We start from the raw sequence: 17,777 nt of genomic DNA, 5'->3' as shown, positions 1-17,777 counted from the left end.
AATCTCCAGCAGAAAAAAGACATGGACGTTGTAATGAACTTATTCCAGGCAAGCTCTTCCCAGTTAACATTGCTCCAATGATAGATAGTTTGATAGATATAACGAGACAAGTGTTGGAAGTTGACCCTTTTTGTAATGATTTTATCACTCATTTGCTGGTCATATGTATATATATAATTTTTTCTCGTACACATGTACACAACATAAACAAGATCATAACCTGTGACCTCTTGGTTAGACAACAAAACTCTCAAATACTAAAACTATCTATATATATATGGGTATTTATTTATCATCATGTTTATTTCTTATTTTCACTTAAGGCTAACAACTACTCGAATCCTTACGATTGACCAACCACTTCAACCAACATAACATCTATTTAGCTTCCATATAGTATAAGCAACCGATATCACCATTCAATCTCTTCTAGAATTTGGCCACCGTGAGCGTTGAGGCCTTGTTGTAAAAGGTATTTTAGTTCAAATTTTCTTGAAACCTAGCTTTAAAACATAAGGCAAGGGTATTAGGGCAACATGCATGTATGAACGTCACCAAAATAATTTTGTTTTCTGCAACATTTCAACACACCAAAAGATGAATCATGAACCGCCTGCACTTTTTAGTAGTGCAGAAACCAAGACCCCCAAGAACTCCGCCTCTCTACCGCAACCCCTGATATTCAATTACACCAGCTAAAATTCCCTTGAGCAACCAAACAAAGTAGAAAATAGAGTGAAATACATAAAAGGATTTCTGGGAAACAATGGAGAGAGCCATGCATAATAGCCCTATAATACACAATAAATCCATATATACTACAAACACGGTGCAGGAGAATCATTTTACAATTGTTGATACAATTAAATATGAAAAAATTGAACAGGACAACAAATCAAATTATAAAGAAAAATAAACAGGATTAATGAGAAGAATATATATATATATATATATACATATATATATATATATCACACCCATATACAAACAGTCCCATTCCTATCAGCAGAAGCCAGAGGTCTACCAAGGTCGTTCCATGTACAGGAAAGAACAGGTGAAGTATGTCCATCAAGAACGCTCACCTTGTGAGGCATCAACCTTGACCAAATACTGACAGAACCATCAGCAGAACCAGCTGCCACACAATTTTCATCGCCACTGATGCACGAGCGGCTCCAGTTGGATGCAACCCTGTTTCCGTTAGTCCTATAAGTACCACAAACCTCCAAGGTTCTTACATCAAACAAATTATGCACATTATCCCTTCCACTTGTTAAGACTACGTTACCATCACGAGACACACAGACAGATGTGACTGCTTGTGAATGAGCTGCAACCTCACTGATCAATTTCCCAGACTGACTGTCCCACAAACGAAGGTTACCATCAACATGGCCTGAGCATATAGTTAGCCCATCAGAACTATAGGCAACTGCATTGCAATTACTCATTGAAATGATAGTTTGTGAACAGTAACCCTTCTGCAGATCCCAGACTTTGATGGTATGATCATAAGCTGCACTGACTGCATTGCGGCCAGAGTATCTCATTGCATCTACACTGCATACTTTGTCAGTGTGGCCTGTAAGCGTGTGACGAATACGGCCTGAGGATGATTCCCACACACACAAATTGTTGGAACTGCTTGCCCCAATCACAAATTTGTTATCATGAGTAATGGCAATGTCAAGAATGGAACCGATGCTGCCTCTGAAAGTGTTAGTTAACGTCCCTGTGTTGGCGTCCCAAACCTTCACTGTGCGGTCCTGGCCGCCAGTGATAAGCCTGTTTGAATTGTGCTCAAATAATATGGAACCACACACGCCGTCATGACAATGTACGACATGCTTGCAAGTGGAAGGAACCACTGACTCAACATCATCGTGGCCTGCTTCCCTTTGTCGAACCACACCATCTACCTGCTGTCTGGCAAGCTGTTCAATGCTGCTTACCTTTAACTGTTGCATCATCTCCTCATACAGTGCATTAACCTTCATGGACATTAATGAAAACATATTATTAGTATTCATTTTTTTTTGGTAAAGAAGATGAAACTTGTCCCCAAGTATGAAAAAATTTAGGTTGAGGAGAAAGATCCACAAATATAGTTTGGGAAGAAGCTCGAAGCTTAGCAATCCAATCAGCCAACCTATTCCCCTCCCTGGAATGTGAGACCACCCAAAGGATAAGCAAGAGCAACTGAGTAATCCTTTTGAGTGTAAAATAGATGGACCAATGAGTATTAACTACGGAAGAGCAGCTTCTCCAAAGAGTCAAGGAGTTCATCTCCACAATCAGATTGTTCCAGCCCTTCGATTTGGCAAAGAGGAGAGCAGCCAACACAGCATCAGTTTCAGCAATAGAAGGAGAAGAAAAAATCATTAAAACATTATGCTCGTGATCTCTAAAAACACCCCTACATCCAGCAGCAGCAGCAGTATTCCAACTCGCATCACTATTAACTTGATCCAGTCCTTCTCTGGTTTAGACCAATGCACCAGCTGAGGGAGCTTCATGGTAAGGGATTACATATGATAATCCCCTTTTGAAAGTAAGCCGAAAGCATGAATTAAGTAGTTTTGACATGAATCAAATGGCGTGGCTTAATTCATGTTTATGACACGAATTAAGTAGTTTTGACAGGAATTCCCACCAAAATATGCACGGTGACTTAAAAGAAATAATTTCAATGCAATACAACAACAGTACCAGTAGCGCCGCAACAGTGAATTAGGCTCAATTTGGGCTAATAAAACAAAGAACAAAGCACTGCTTTACCCAAAGTGTCATAACACTACTTTGTTGTCACAGCCTTGTGAAGATGGAGCAACGTGGCACCCCATTAGGTAGATAATGTAATGTGACAATCAAAGCCAAGAGTAAAGCACCATTGATACTGAGATTTAACAAAGATTCAATTGAAAGCAAATATTATTACAGAATTCAAATTAGAATTTACAACAAAGCAATGCGAAATTTGAAATTGCAACAAAATAACACAACCTCAGAACTAGGGTTGGATCTAAGGTGTGGGTATAATCAGGTTGGGTATAGACCTCTCAGATGGTAGGACAGAGGCAGCCAACAAGAAACAAACAACAAGGCAGCGGTTTCCCATATTTTGTACAGCAAGAAAGCAGTAGGAATCGATGTGGAATGGCTATCCTGGGTGTAGCGGCAGCAAAGGTGCGGTCAGAACACTAGGGGACAGGTGGTTTGGGGTGGAGGCAGCAAGGCTAGAATGGAGGGGAAGGTGAGAGCGATGTCGGCAATATGTAGAAGGGGATAAACACCACCTTGGGAACAAGATAAAGAAGTACCACTCAAAACCCTTAGATATTGCCCTAAAAAGGAAAAGGAGAAGCCAACGGCTGTCTTAAAGCAAAACACAACAAAACTAAAATCCAAATCCTAATACAACACATCTATATAAGTCTCCTTGAAACAAAATACCTAATTGGAAAATAAGAAAGTAGGAAAGGACTAGAAATAAAAGAAGGATAAAAGGAAACGTGCTGAAATTAGAATAAAATAAAATAAAATAAAAGGTGTCCAGAACCCAAGAAACCATCATTGGTTGCGTGCTTGCTGTCCAGAAAACGAGAAACCATAACTTTTATTGTTTTCTATTTGCTGACCACCTCGTTCACCATCCCACCACCTTCCAACCTTAACCAACCCATCTCCGCCACCATTGATCCAACCTTAGCCCCGTGTCGTATGTCGGATGTGTTGCTTTTTCATATTTCCGTCTAGTTGGTTGTAATTTTCCTTTCAATATGAGTTTTAATAGCTTGATGGGTTTTCCAATAATAATATTTGATTTTTCTATTATGGTTTGGATTAACTCTGGTATCAAAGAGTATAACATTTATTTATAAAATATTTCGTTTAATTAAATATATGTTATTAAGTATAATTTGATGAATTTAAATAGTGGCTAAAGAAAATTTGATTCAATGAATTAGGGCTTCGGATCGTGGAATGAGCAAAAAGTAGTAGAGTAAAAAAAGGAGATGATAGTAAAAGAAATTAATCAAAGGATTAAACTTTTAAAGAGGGCTTTTAAGACGAAGCGGATTGATTTATATTTTTTTATTGGCTTTAAATTAATGATTTATTTAGAAGTTGAATTTTAAATTGATCAAAATTAACTTGCAGTATGGTTTTCAAAATTAATATTTCATTTATGATTTTGCATTTTAAATAATTGAAAGATGTCTCAGAAATGGGAAAAAACAATTGACATGTATAAGGATATTTAAATGGCTTTAAATTGATGTGAAATAATAAGTAAAGACTTAAGTAAAATTTGAATTCATCCCTAGATGGTACTGACATAGGATGTGATGTAACAGTGCACGATGAAGAAAATGAAAATAGTAAAGCCGTACTTTCAAGTGCAAATTTTTTAGGGTGCTTATAAGTATTATTTTGAGGATACCATCGAGTATGATAGTGATCCTGATATTACTTCTTAAAAAAAAGGTAAATGTTAAAAAAAGGTAAATGCTTAAATTGAAGTAGAAAGGGTTAATTTAAATTGAAAGTTTACACTTTGATTAATTAATAGATTTCACTTATTTTGTACATTAATGCATATCATATGCATATTAATTTAATGCATAATAAGATTATAATTGCTCACTAAGTCGTGAAAATTTACAGTTAAATTAAACTATTTTCAAGAAAAATTATAGATTCATCTATTTGATAGGAGGAACATAATTTACAGGAGGATTACTGCTGATAGGTATTATGATTGTATTTTATTTGTAAATTTTCTTTTGAATAATGATATTATATGCTGGTTTGAGATATTATCTACAGACTCTGTAGAAATTTTGATTTTTAATATTAATGTATTATACTTTGTGGTTCCTCAGTGACTCTTATATATATTGAAAGTTTTGAAAATTTGTGAAAAATAAATTAAATGTTAATATCGTCCAACCACAGTTCCTAACTTGGTTAATTTATAAGTTATTAGGCCGAGTCGTTACGAAAGTCGTATTAAAAAAAATAGGTTGAATCATGATAAAAAAGAGTAATTAGGTTGATTAAATCAATTCATAAATAAAATTAATGAAGGGTTAAATTATGTCTTATTATAATCTTTCTTATGTTATTTCAGAAATATAGAAAATCAAGGGGAAGAAGTTAGAGATAATGTGTTGGAAATTGATATAGCTCCACAAATTACTGTGAACACGTGCTTTTGCGGAGATGATAACTGTCGTAACTCAAATGATTAAGAAATCTCAGACTCGGGCCAGTTCTAGTGAGGGAGGCTAGATGGACAAGTACTTGTAGCTATTTCAGGATAAGAGGCCACCTCTCTCTTTTGGAGAAGAGGTCTAGTGGATGCTGAGAAGTGGGTGCTGAGAGTGGAAAAGATTCTCGATGGGTTGTCCTCTAGAGAGAAGGATTACACTAGCCACTTTTGTCTTTAAAGGAAGAAGCGAAAAGATGATGGTGAAATTGGTTGCAGGAGAAAATTGGGGTAGAGCTAGCCATTTGGTGCAGTGGGATGAATAAACTTTTAGAGACATGTTCGTACCACTATCAGCTAGAAGAAAAATGCAGGACAAATTTATCAAATTGGTACAAGGAAATCGTTCAATTATGCAATACGAAACAGAATTTACTATGCTTTTAAGATATGCAGCCCGGTTGATTCCAAATGCAGATGAAAAGTGTCACAGGTTTTTGTATGGGCTGACGGATATGATTAGACGATCACTAATTCCTCTTGAGATCAATAAACATTCTATTTTGGTAAAAAGTGCCAAGAGGATTGAGCAAGATTTAGAAGCTCCTCAAAGGAGAAAAGACTTTCAGAAGAGAAATTCAGATGGATCCAGATTTTCTCATGGCTTTCAGGGCAAGCAATTATTCTAGTGATAAAATACAGGTGCTAAGAAGACCAGAGTTTTGGCAGTCATGTTGAAGCCAAGAAGTGTGACAGCTGTGAGAGGTCTCACAAGGGTATCTTTTTGGTTCCAACACTTATTTTTGTGCCATCAACCAGGTTATATGGTGACAAATTGCCCTAGATAAAAATGGCTTTAGTAGATTCTAGGGGCGGTGTTACACTGCCTTAGAGGAGCTTTGGCAGAACAAAGGTAGCTGATCATCAAAATCAATGACAAATCCTGGTTAGACCCAATAGAATGTTCAGCCAACAGTTTATGCACCTTTGCATAAAAAAACAAAGAACTCTCCTAGAGTTATGATAGATATGTTTTACATTTAATAATTTTAACCACGTGCATTTTTAATCATAATAGAATTAATATCTTATCATTCATACACAATGTAAGAACGTAAATATATTATAAGTCAAACCTAAATGTTCAATGCAACAATTTTAATGATAGGCATCATTTATCTTCAGAATAGGTCAATAAGATTATTGTTTGATTCGGTAGCAAATGAATTAGCAAAAGTGATGGAATTGAATAATATCTTAATATTTTTGATATTATTGGTTAGAATGTCAAATGAAATTTTTATGGAGGTTACTCATTTATGTGAGTTGAAGCTTATGTTGGTGGAAAGAATTTTGATGCACAATTGATTGTGTTACTTTTGGTGGAATTTGAGGTGATTTTAGGTATGAATTGGTTGTCTAAAAATTTCTTCACAATTGATTGCAATAAAAGACTATCAAAATTAGTGCTCTTGGGGAAGCAGAAGCTAAATTTTGTGGAGATAGAGGATTAGTACCCCATGATAATTACCTATTTGAATGCTTTCAAATTATTGAATCAAAGAAATCAAAATTTTCTTGCTAAGGTAATATATAGCTCTATGTAAAGCCTTTGGGTGATATTGCATTGGTAAGAGAAAATCCAGAAGTTTTTCTTGATGATCTACTAGGACTACCACTAGTGCGAGAGATTGGTTTTACTACTGAGCTCTTGTTAGATTCTAAGCATGTATCACCATACAGAATTGCAACTAATGTGTTTCGGGAGTTGAGTCAATTGTAGGAGTTACTAGATAAATGGTTCATCATACCAAGCACCTCACCTTGGGGAGCTCCAGTATTATCATGAAGAAGGATAAGAGTTTCAGAATACACATTGACTACAGGGAGTTAAATAAGCTCACAGTTAAAATAAATATCCACAAACTAGAATTGATGGCTTGTTTGATCAATTGCAATTCAAAAAGGATTAACAATAGCTATTGGGATATTTATTAAAAGATCCATTTTGAATATGATCAAGCGTAGCACAGTTATAGGGTTCGAGCACCTCACTCGGATTTATAGACTTTGTGTGAACAAGTGCTTTTGAAGACCCTTCCGAAGAACATTTTTTTTCTAATTTCAGCAATAACTGAAAAAAAAAGTCTTTAATGAAGCATATTCATGATTTTGGTGAGAGTTCCTATACCCTCTCCACTTTTAGATCAAGAGCCCTTAGAGCAATTGTAGATAAAGCAACTGCTCTTAAGACGTAGGTATCTAAATCGCAGCGGTGGGCCAATGAAAGGCTATGATGGTAGCATGATATGGACCACAAGTTCGATCATTACATGATGTAACAAAATTAGCAATATGCATATACTGTGAACTTCAACGTTGCTCTGGTATCTATGTTTCAAAAATGTCAGGTAAATACAGGATCAACATGTTTTCATTCCTGCGATACTAGCCCTATGAAGGATCTAGCAGTGCACCAGCTAATAAAGGTGAAGAAGAAGATGACAACGAAATATATAGAAGAAATTGTATTCGAACGGTATTAATATTTCATTTTTATTTCCACATACTAGAAACATCCAAAATACTAAAAAGCTACTAATATCCACAAAGTGCAATCAATTTAAAACATCCATAAACAACAACAATGATCTAAAGACAAAATTTCAAAACAATATTGAACAGTTTATCACTGTCTGAAGAAAACAGCTTAACAGGAACTACAAACGCATCATAAATTAGTAGCTATCAGCTGCACTCCCTTAAACCAAGTCTTTCCTGCCAGATATATTAGCCTAATTTTTTTTTCCTAAAGAAAATTATTAATTGCAACAGTAAGTTTGACTTGCTGAGCAATTATACTTTTATTATGCATTAAATTATTATGACAATGCTATGCATGAATGCTAAAAGAAAATCTTGTTCATTTCATAATAAAATTTTAAACTTTCATTTTAAATTTATCCCTTCGCGTTTCACATTAAGTATATACTCTTTTTCAGCTCTTTAAGAGTCATAATAGAATACTATCATACGAAAAGTTATCATTAAAAATTATACCCGATTGTACCTGTTGATTCTTAAATGTTCAAGAAATCACGCTCAGAGAATAGAGCGTATGGAAGGAGAGAAAAGCAAAAACTAAACAAGAAGTGAACAGTAAAATGAGAGCACGTAACCCCATTTTCATAAAATGATCATCTATTTATAGTTATAGAAGATAATACAATTATATTTAAGACACCTATTTCTAGAGGAGCCATAAAGGCATTAAGGTCTTTTATGCAATTTAGAATTATAAATATATTTAAAAATAGATTATTTAGTCAATCATAAAGGCCATCGCCCTGTTTACAGTAGATCAATTCGTTCGGCGCTAGGCGGGCCGAACAGCGTGGGAATCGTATAGATGTTCTTCGGCAAAAGTACATTCTTGTTGCACAGCTTCAATCTTCGATCCGCCCTATTCTTTCACCCGGTGAGAGCTGTTTCTTTCATCCGGTCAATTATTCCGATCAACCCTCATACACAAAAAGGAAGGGACTCGACCCAGTTATGGGATATCTTTCACTTGATTCAGCGTTAATCTTCATTCAAATAAAACGAACTTGTGTTTGACCAGATCCTTGTACACTCTGACCATGGATCTTTCTTATTTTTGTCGTATATCAGACTTTCGCTCTGAGATTCATGCTGACATGATCTTGTCATATATATTTAGTTCCTCAATTTTCAGACATTTTAAAAGTGACAGCTGCGATAAAAATAAGGGAATTAAACACTATATTAGATTCAATATATCGTAATAATTAAACTCCTTGGATTTTCATGCGCTGGTGTCCTATAAATAGGTTGTTACTAAAGACCTACAAATCTGCACTTTCTTCCTATCCAGAGCTTGAGTTGTTTTTGTTGAGGGCGCTCTCATGGCGAGCAGCAAGAAATCCATGTTGGTGGGTTGTCTAATGAAATTCTGATGAAGATTTTTGGATTACCGGCTGAGAAGATTGGTCCTACAACCGTTTCCACGAAGAGTCGTCAGCCTATGGGGGAATCAATTAGAGAGAAGAGAAAGCATTTTGAGGGGAGTAAGCCTGCCAAGAAGAGACGACTAAAACAATTGGCCTTCAAGAGAGCGCAACTCGATGAGCAGAATGATGTTACCCTGTTGCACCGGAAATCAAACAATGGCCCATCCATTTTTCCTGTCAAAGCGTTGACTGAATCTAGTGGTTAAAAGAAGGAGACACCCAAAGAATTGTTGGAGCTTCATCCCCTGGCGGCTCAGATCGGAGGGATGAGAGCTATGGGCGCTCCACCTATACCTAGTGAGAATTTCTCATACTTTCTCTGGTCTGAGCTAAACTGACTCCTTTGTATGAGGAGTTAGGTTGTTTGACACGCTCGATGGCTCGGTGAAATTTCGTGTTTCGTTTAACCTGGCATTTGTTGTTGTGCAACCGTGCTTCTGGCTTGTCAGAAGTTGTTGACAAACAAGATCTGACATCCCGAAAAGTCGCAGGGGATTCGAAAACTACTGAAAAAGAGTCGATTGACTCTATGGTTAGTTGGATAGACGAGACGACAAATCTTTTCGCCCGCGAGGTCGAGGCTCAAAAGTTGAGGGTCGGAGGAAGGCTAGCATAAAGGAATTGAAGGAGCAGCTGGACGCCCTCTCCAAGAAATTGTCAACAGAACTTCTCGACCTCATAGTGGAAGCGGCAGACCACCGAACCGAAACCAAAACCATTCGAACGGAAACCGTGAACCTGCAGATGAACCTAACCGATGTGAGGGAAGCATGCTCAGTCACCCGATTCCAGGTTGAGGCCAATAGTACTGACAGATTTAAACTAGGGAGTCGAGTTTTGTATAAGGAACTGTTGAGGCGAGGCTTAGTCTGGCCACAGGAGGCCGACGAGCCGGTTGTAAAATTTTTCATCTCTGGTTAATCATATATTGATATTTTTTTTCTTTTCTATTATCGCTCCTTTTTTATTTATGTGAATATTTTTTTTTTCTAGAATATAGTGATGCGAGGTTTCTGAGTTAAGGTTAGAGGCTTTTTATCTTCTCTTCACGTCTATATATATAAGGTTGAGGCCTCTCTTTATGACTTCATTTTTTTACTTTTCTTATCTTGGTCATTTTTCCTCCTTCGTTTCTCTGTTTAGTGTCCTAAAGGCTTCCAAATTTTGCCCCAGAATTTCGGGACAGTGTCGGCGTCAAAGCGCTCCAAACTATCTTTTGTCGAGGCCTCGAAGTCCCAAAGGTAGTATGTCTAAGACGACGACATTATGTTAGAGGCCCCAGGCCCAAATGACAGAGTGACGGATGACTATGGAGGGCGGCTAGTGCTATATCGTGATCAATTCGTCCAGAGACTTCGTCTTCTCTTCTGTCATGAGCTTCGGGCCATTATGAATTATTACGGTGTCATCCCCACCCAACTGAAGGTGAATTGCATTACGGCGGTTATGATCTTTGTCGTTTATTGCCATAGGATTGAGATCCCTTGATCGTGAGAATTCTTTTCCCATTTAGTCTCTTTCAGGGTTGACCCAAATGCTTACGTGGGTTTTGCTTCGCTTTGGAAGATTCGGCCGATCAGCCTAGAAAACAATGTCAAAATTTTGAAGTGTCACTTTATTCTGAAGTCGATGAAGAATAGGGGAATCCTCACTCGTCCGTCTGGTGAGCCATACAAACGCAAGTAGATTTCTCCCCAGCTTCATGGCTTGGCATCGAGTGTGGAGGGAAAAAGTATATCGGTAGTTCAGTATACCTGTGAGGAGATAATAAACAAGATCTTGAATCCGAGAAAGTATGGTCAGATGACCAAGGAATTGTGGGCAGCGTTTGATGAAGAGGACACGAAGCGGCGTCTCAACACGGCAACCAAGGCCTCCATGAAGGAGCCGCAAGCAAAGAAGTCGCTAAGGGAAAAAGAGAGGGAATATTTGGGAAAGTTCCCATGTTTGGATCTCCTTATTTCGAGTTCTAAAATGATTGCTGTTGTTCAGTGGGTTTCGACCAGCGAATTAACACAGATCGACAAAAAACCTTCTATTCTGGCAGGTTATGTGGGGGTGGCGATGCTAAGACCACTTCTATTCTGAGATCCAACGTTGATACCTCTCCGGAGGGAGGATCGATCGGAGGTCAAAAGGATCCCCAATCTGATGCGTTCGGTTTTCTTAACTTTGCGGAGAGGGGAAAAGCTAGCCAGGAATCTTTGGAACTCAAGGCCGGAGAAGACCAGGGTCCGAGCCGAGGCACAGATCCGAGGGAGGTAGGTTCTGGGTTTAGGCCCGATCCGAAGGTGGTGGTTGTAAGTTTCAGACTTAATAGAGGTGAGGTAGGTCCCGAGTTCGACTCTTTAAGAGTCTCAGTGAAGGAAAGGAAAAGGTCCAGTGGAGAACGTAGACTAGCCTTCCTTTCAGCCTCCTAGGAGGGAGTGATGAATGGATCCCGATGCAGGAAGAGGGGCCCAAGGCTTCGTCTTGAGGGATTCCCGTTTCGCCTTGATCGACCAGTAAAGGGATTAGTTTGATCGCAGTCATGGAGTGGAGTCTCATGCAACGGAGCTTGCTGATATATTATGGTCACAGAGCTTCAAGGAGAAGTTAGATAGTCTTAGTTCTCTTGATCTATGTCGTTTAGTCGACAGATATCAGTTGTTGGGGACTGTGTCGACTCACTACTTGTTTAACCTGTATCTAGACACTGCAGCAAAAACCAAGCCCGTCAGAAAGAAAGCAAAGGTTGCCAAAACCTGCCTAAAGAAAGTTGACCGGATAAAATAGAGGCCCACCATGTCGATGTCCAGGAGAGCCTAACAGGGGCTTCGGTATGGATCTCAGATGTGCTTGAGGAGAATGAAGAATTGTTTGCGAGAGTCGCCTCATCAATCACAACTGAGAAGCATTCCGAAGAGCAAGCAAAACAATTTTGTCTCGATACTGAATTTGCAATCAACCAATTCGTGAGACTGGGAATGGTCGACACGAAATACAAAACCTGGGCGAGTTTGCGAAGCACTTATCTGTTTTTCTTCCTTCGGCCAAGAAGTCTGTTAGAGTATCAGAAAAGAAGTCGATCGAAGGTGGGTGGATCTTCAACCTCATCCTTGAGTCTTGTAATGAAAAAGTCGGGGGTCCTTTTGCAAAGCATGAGCATGGTTGTAATGATTTAAGCTTAATGAAATATAAATTTTTTACACGCCAGTTTTATGTATATGTTTTTTCTTTTTCTTGTGAAGTGTACACTTTTTTTCTGGACTGCGCATTTCGATGATGAGTCTTCGAGACATTTGTGTCAGGTAGGAATTTTTAGTTTGCTCGCCCCGAAGGGGGTACCTTAGGTTGCTTGCCCCAAAGGGGGGACTTTAGGTGCTCGCCCCGGAGTGGGGTCGTTAGGTTGCTCGTCCCGGAGGGGAGTCATTAAGTTGTTGGCCTTGGAGGGGAGCTTTTAAGTTGTTCGCCCCGAAGGGGAGTCTTTAAGTTGTTCGTGCAACTTGCAATTAGAAAATCAAGGAGAATAAAATATATTAAAATGGAGACATTTTTCTTTTTTATTATATTTGCTCATGTTCGTACAAGGAGTTTTCCTTTAAGGAAAGAATTATTTTAGATCATCTCCGGTCTAGGTCCTAGGTATGTCATCTCCCATGTATGTCGAGTCGGTAAGCTTTTGAGGTGACTTTTTGGTTGATGATGAATGAGTCTTTCCATGTTTGGTCAAGCTAAACAATTGCCTGTCCTTGGGCAATTAGATCCGTTTTTTTAGGATGAGGTCCTTCAAGGCGAATGTTTTTTCCATCACCTGTTTGTTGAAGTACCGAGCGGTGCGCCTCTTAATCGCTTCTTGACGAAGGCCCGAGTCTGTATAAATTTTTTCAGCAAGATCGAGTGCAAGATTGACTCATCATTGGCCTCTCATCATTCTGTTCGATTGTTATCAAAGATAAAGGCTGTAACAGTCCTTTAGCAGTATGGTTATACTCCACTGATAACATTACTTTCATGCCATGGGATAGCATGAAAGGAGTTTGTCCTATTGCCGTCGAAGGGGTAATTGGGATTCATACTCACGATCTCTTCTCTATCGGGCTCCAACAAACATACCACTTCTAAGTGGCAAAATAACCTACGAAAATACACTTCATAGCTCTGAGATCCAGCTTCCCTATTGATGGTCTATTATCCTTCACAAAACATACACAATTAAAATACCTTCAATGGAAGAATCCCATGATTATCTCATTTCAACAATTCACAATGAGATCGCCACTCCAATACTCTTGAGGGCATGCTATTGATCAATTTAGCGGCTGTCAAAACAGTCTACCCGTACAAGTGCCTTGGGACATTCATCGAGATCATCATGCTTCTAGCCACCTCTAGAAAATGTCTATTCTTATTCACTGCTACTCTGTTTTGTGTCAGTATGTGTGGACAAGTGGTTTGATGTTACATCCCTTGAGCTGACAAATATGGTATATTTTGTTTCATTAACAGTCCACAATGCATTCACTAGCTTGAATTGCCCTGTGAAAGTTTTAAAGCAGACAAGCATATTATTTTTGTTCCTCGTCAGATATAACTAACATGAGAAAAACAATCAGTAAAAGTCATAAAATATCTATAGTGATTCAACGAAGTTGTAGTACAAGGTCTCCATATATCTAGGTGTATCAAATCAAAAGAACTAACATAAGAGCTCCCGGTATGCTTACCCAACTCATAAGTATCACATACAATTTTCTATTTATTTGTCTCTTCATACAAAGACGAATATAAACGACTCAACAGACTAAATGAAAAGCGTCTCATGCGCTTGTGATGTAGCAACAACACATGCTCCACACTTCTCCCAAATTCGACAACTCCAGCACTCTCTACCATGGATGCAAGGCTGAGTCCATTCCCTCTTTATCCAAGTACCAGAGTCTACAATGTCATGTGTCAGTCTCAAGCCTCCGGCCAGTCCTCTTCATATAAAAGATTACCTTAGAAATATCAAATAAAACAATACATTTTATTTGAAATATAATACACTAATGTATAAAAGGTTCATTGGAAGGGAAGAAGTATACAAAAAACTAGACATAGTCATAGAATTGTTACCTTACCAACTACATGCTGTGTTTTACCATCACCGGTCTAAATATTCTCTAGAACTGCTAGATGAGTATATGAAGAGAACTCAGTAGCAGCACCTGTCATTGATGTGTAGAAAAAATCGTTTGAAATCATTTGTGTTTTTACACCTTCTTATGGATGAAATTACACTTTAAAGAAATGTATTTTAATATTTTTATTGCAGATACAACAAGTGTTAGATGTTGAGTAAAGTGGAGGAGACTTGGAACAAGGAAGTCTAAAGGTGACTAGCACCTAGGCGCCAGTCCTAACCTGGTAGCCCAAGAGGTTGGCACATAAGCGCCAGACCCATGAGCGCCAAGGCGCTTCTGCTATCTTCTACAAACAGAGTGTCTGACGCCTAGGAGCCAGACCCCTAGCAACTAGGCGCCAACAACTATTCGAGACAGTTTTGGGCAGTTTGATCCCAAGTCATGGGGAGTCATTCAAACGGCCAAGGAGGTTTGCAAAGAGTTTTTTACAATCTATTTAGGTATTTATGCAACGTAGAGAAGGGGCTTGTTGAAGGATTTAGTAGGATAGGTTTTAAGTAGTCATTTGGTGAGGAATCGAGTTATAAAGGGATGAGAGACTTTAAGATAGCAGCAGGTATCAGGATTCCTTTAGGTGGAGCATCTTCAAAGCTTTGTAAAGAACAAGGATATAAGTATTTGAGTGTTTGTATTATTGTATTTCTTTAAACATATCAGATAATAGACGAAGTTTTGTGGTATGTTGTACATGCTTTCCAAGTAATTTTCTTTACCTTACCTTGTAATGTTTGAGTAGGTTGTATAGGATTGTAAAATGTTTTCAAAATTATTTCTAAATAATTAATGTGATGATTAACCATCAAATTTTTATTTATTTTTCATTCTAGTCAAGTGAATATGTTGTGATCTATAATAACTCGGAAACTAGGTTATTCGCATTGATCTATAGAGTATGATTGAAGTACTTTGTAGGGAAATGCAAATGTTAGGAAAATAGTCTTTGATGGTTTAAAATGGGATTTAAGGAATTAAAATCGTTTTAACCAATCTTCTTTATGCACTCAGGAGAGAATAAAGTATAGAGTTGCTCCTATTTGTCACTAGTCATATTTACAATTAGTATTTTATAATTTCTATGCACCACTCAATTCATTATAAGGGAGAGTAACTTTATAATTTGACATTCACCAATCCAAATAAGGTAAGTAGGATTTTTGTAGGAATTAACATTTAAATTAGTTTACAAATTAGTAGTAGTTTATAGAACATTAACCTAATCTCAATTTCAAGCAAAGAACGAAAAATAGTAGGCTAGAACTTTTTCCTGAGTCTACTTTTCTTATTCCCTGTGGGATTGACATTATGGACTCAAAAATCTGATATTAACACATACACTTGCGTGAGCCTCCAGAGTACAGGTGCACTAGAAAGCGATATCAAGTTTTTGATGTCGTTGGTGTATTTAACTTAGGGGAATTTTTGTTGAACCTACAGAGCTCAGACATGAAAAACTTTAGTATTAATTGTTTTTATTTAATTGTGTTTTCGAGTGTTTAAAAAGAAAATTCCAAAAAAATTTTGTGTTGTCTTTGAATTTTTTGTGTGCTGACTTCTTTTTTTGTATAAATTTTATTAGTAGATTCTTTAGTTCATGTATGTGTAGTACAGGACCAACTAGACATAAACTATATGATTTCGAGCTAGAGAGAACTGTTAGGAGAATTAGAAAACATAAAAAACTTCAAGAACTTATAGAATAGATGGCGAATAGCCCACAAAATAATCTTGAAAATCATGAACCAATTCACGATGCACATAGACCATTAAGGACTATGATAATCCTACAACAGATGAGATTCACTTAAGTTTCAAACTGTTGTCGTAGAAGCTGACACATTCCAAATGAAACTTGTTATCATCCAAATGGTGTAGAAAAATCAGTTTGTGGGAAACTCGTTTGAAGATTCATAATTACATTTAGCGAGTTTCTTAGAACTCTGTGCTAGATTCCGCTATAATAGTGTATCCAATGACATTGTTAGACTTACGCATTTTCTTTTTTCCTTAAGGAACAAGATCAAAATGTGGTTAAATTCATTAGCACCCGGATTAATAAGAACGTGGAGTGACTTAGCCAAGAAATTCCTAGCTAAATATTTTTTGTTTTTAAAAACGGCTAAACTAAGGAATGATATTACTTCATTTTGCCAGCATGAATGTGAGTCAATTTAAGAAGCTTGGGAATCTTTTAAAGAACTTCTTAGGAAGTGCCCCCCATCATGAACTGTCCGATTGGCTAATAATTCTGACTTTTTACAATAGTTTATGAGGATTATTTTCAGATAGAGGAGATGGCTACAAATAATTTTCAATGGTCTTCTGAAAGAGTGAACCCATAAATGTGGCAAGTGTACATGACACTGATGTGTTTTCAATTTTAACTTCTCAAATTGCTGTAATTTCTAAAAAGTTAGACGAGTGTAGGATTAACCAGCCTCAAGGACCAACAGTAATTGAGAAAAATTCATACGGACAACTGGTTGAAGCTAACACTCCATCTTTTGAAACTTTAAACGTAATAAACAACAAACTTAATAACCCATATTCCAATTTCTATAACCCCGGTTGGAACAATCACCATAACTTTAACTAGAACAATAATCATGCTGGGGCAAACCAACAATGGGGGAATAACCAAACAAATCCTTTTGGAAATTGGAACAACCAGAGTAGTTCAAACCCAAAACCTTCTTATCCTCCTGGATTTAATTCTAACCCACAATTTAAGAAGAATAAACTATCTTTGGAAGAAGTTGTTTTGCAGATGGGAAATCAATTACAAAGCCAAGAATATTGAAAACCAGTTGGAACAGATTGTCAACTCACTTAACACTCGACAACAAGGAACTCTTCCTAGTAACACTGAGATTAATCCAAAGGAAAAGAATAGGGAGTATGTAAAGCTGCAAAGTTAAAAGGTGAAATGGAATTGAAGGATGTGGTTCGTAAAGACCCTAAGTTGAAAAGAACAGAAAATACTTTCGGAGGATATTTCCAAAGACAGATAAACCACCCTCACCTACCAAAATTAATATTGAAAGACAACCATCACCATTTCTTCAGAAACTCAAGAAGCAAAAAATGGACCAACAATTTTTTAGATTCTTAGAAGATTAAAAAAATTAACAATCAACATACATTTTGTTGAGGCGTTAGAACAAATGTCTGACTATGTAAAATTTATGAAAGATACTCTTAGTAAAAAAAGAAAGTTAGGAGATTATGAGACAGTAGCACTTAACAAGGAATGCAGTGTTATTATACAGAAGAAGTTCCCTCAGAAGCTTAAGGATCCTAGAGCTTTACTATCCTTTGTTCAATTGGAGAAAATTCTATAAGAAAGCGTTATGTGATCTCAGAGTCAGTATT

General features: G+C 37.4%; 1 protein-coding gene across 1 annotated transcript in view; it reads right to left on the bottom strand.

The window, feature by feature from the left end:
* Window positions 1-925: 925 nt before the first annotated feature.
* The window catches only part of LOC110036817 (autophagy-related protein 16), a 71,255-nt gene continuing 54,403 nt past the window's right edge, over window positions 926-17,777 (bottom strand). The window contains exon 5 of the mRNA XM_020741350.1: window positions 926-1,991. Coding sequence (XP_020597009.1) covers window positions 972-1,991 — 1,020 coding nt within the window. The 3' untranslated portion in view covers window positions 926-971. The remainder of the gene's footprint in view (window positions 1,992-17,777) is intronic.

The sequence above is a fragment of the Phalaenopsis equestris genome, unplaced genomic scaffold (genome assembly GCF_001263595.1).
Source record: "Phalaenopsis equestris unplaced genomic scaffold, ASM126359v1 Scaffold211163, whole genome shotgun sequence".
Classification (NCBI taxonomy): Eukaryota; Viridiplantae; Streptophyta; class Magnoliopsida; order Asparagales; family Orchidaceae; genus Phalaenopsis; species Phalaenopsis equestris.
This window is presented reverse-complemented; position numbering and strand designations above follow the sequence as displayed.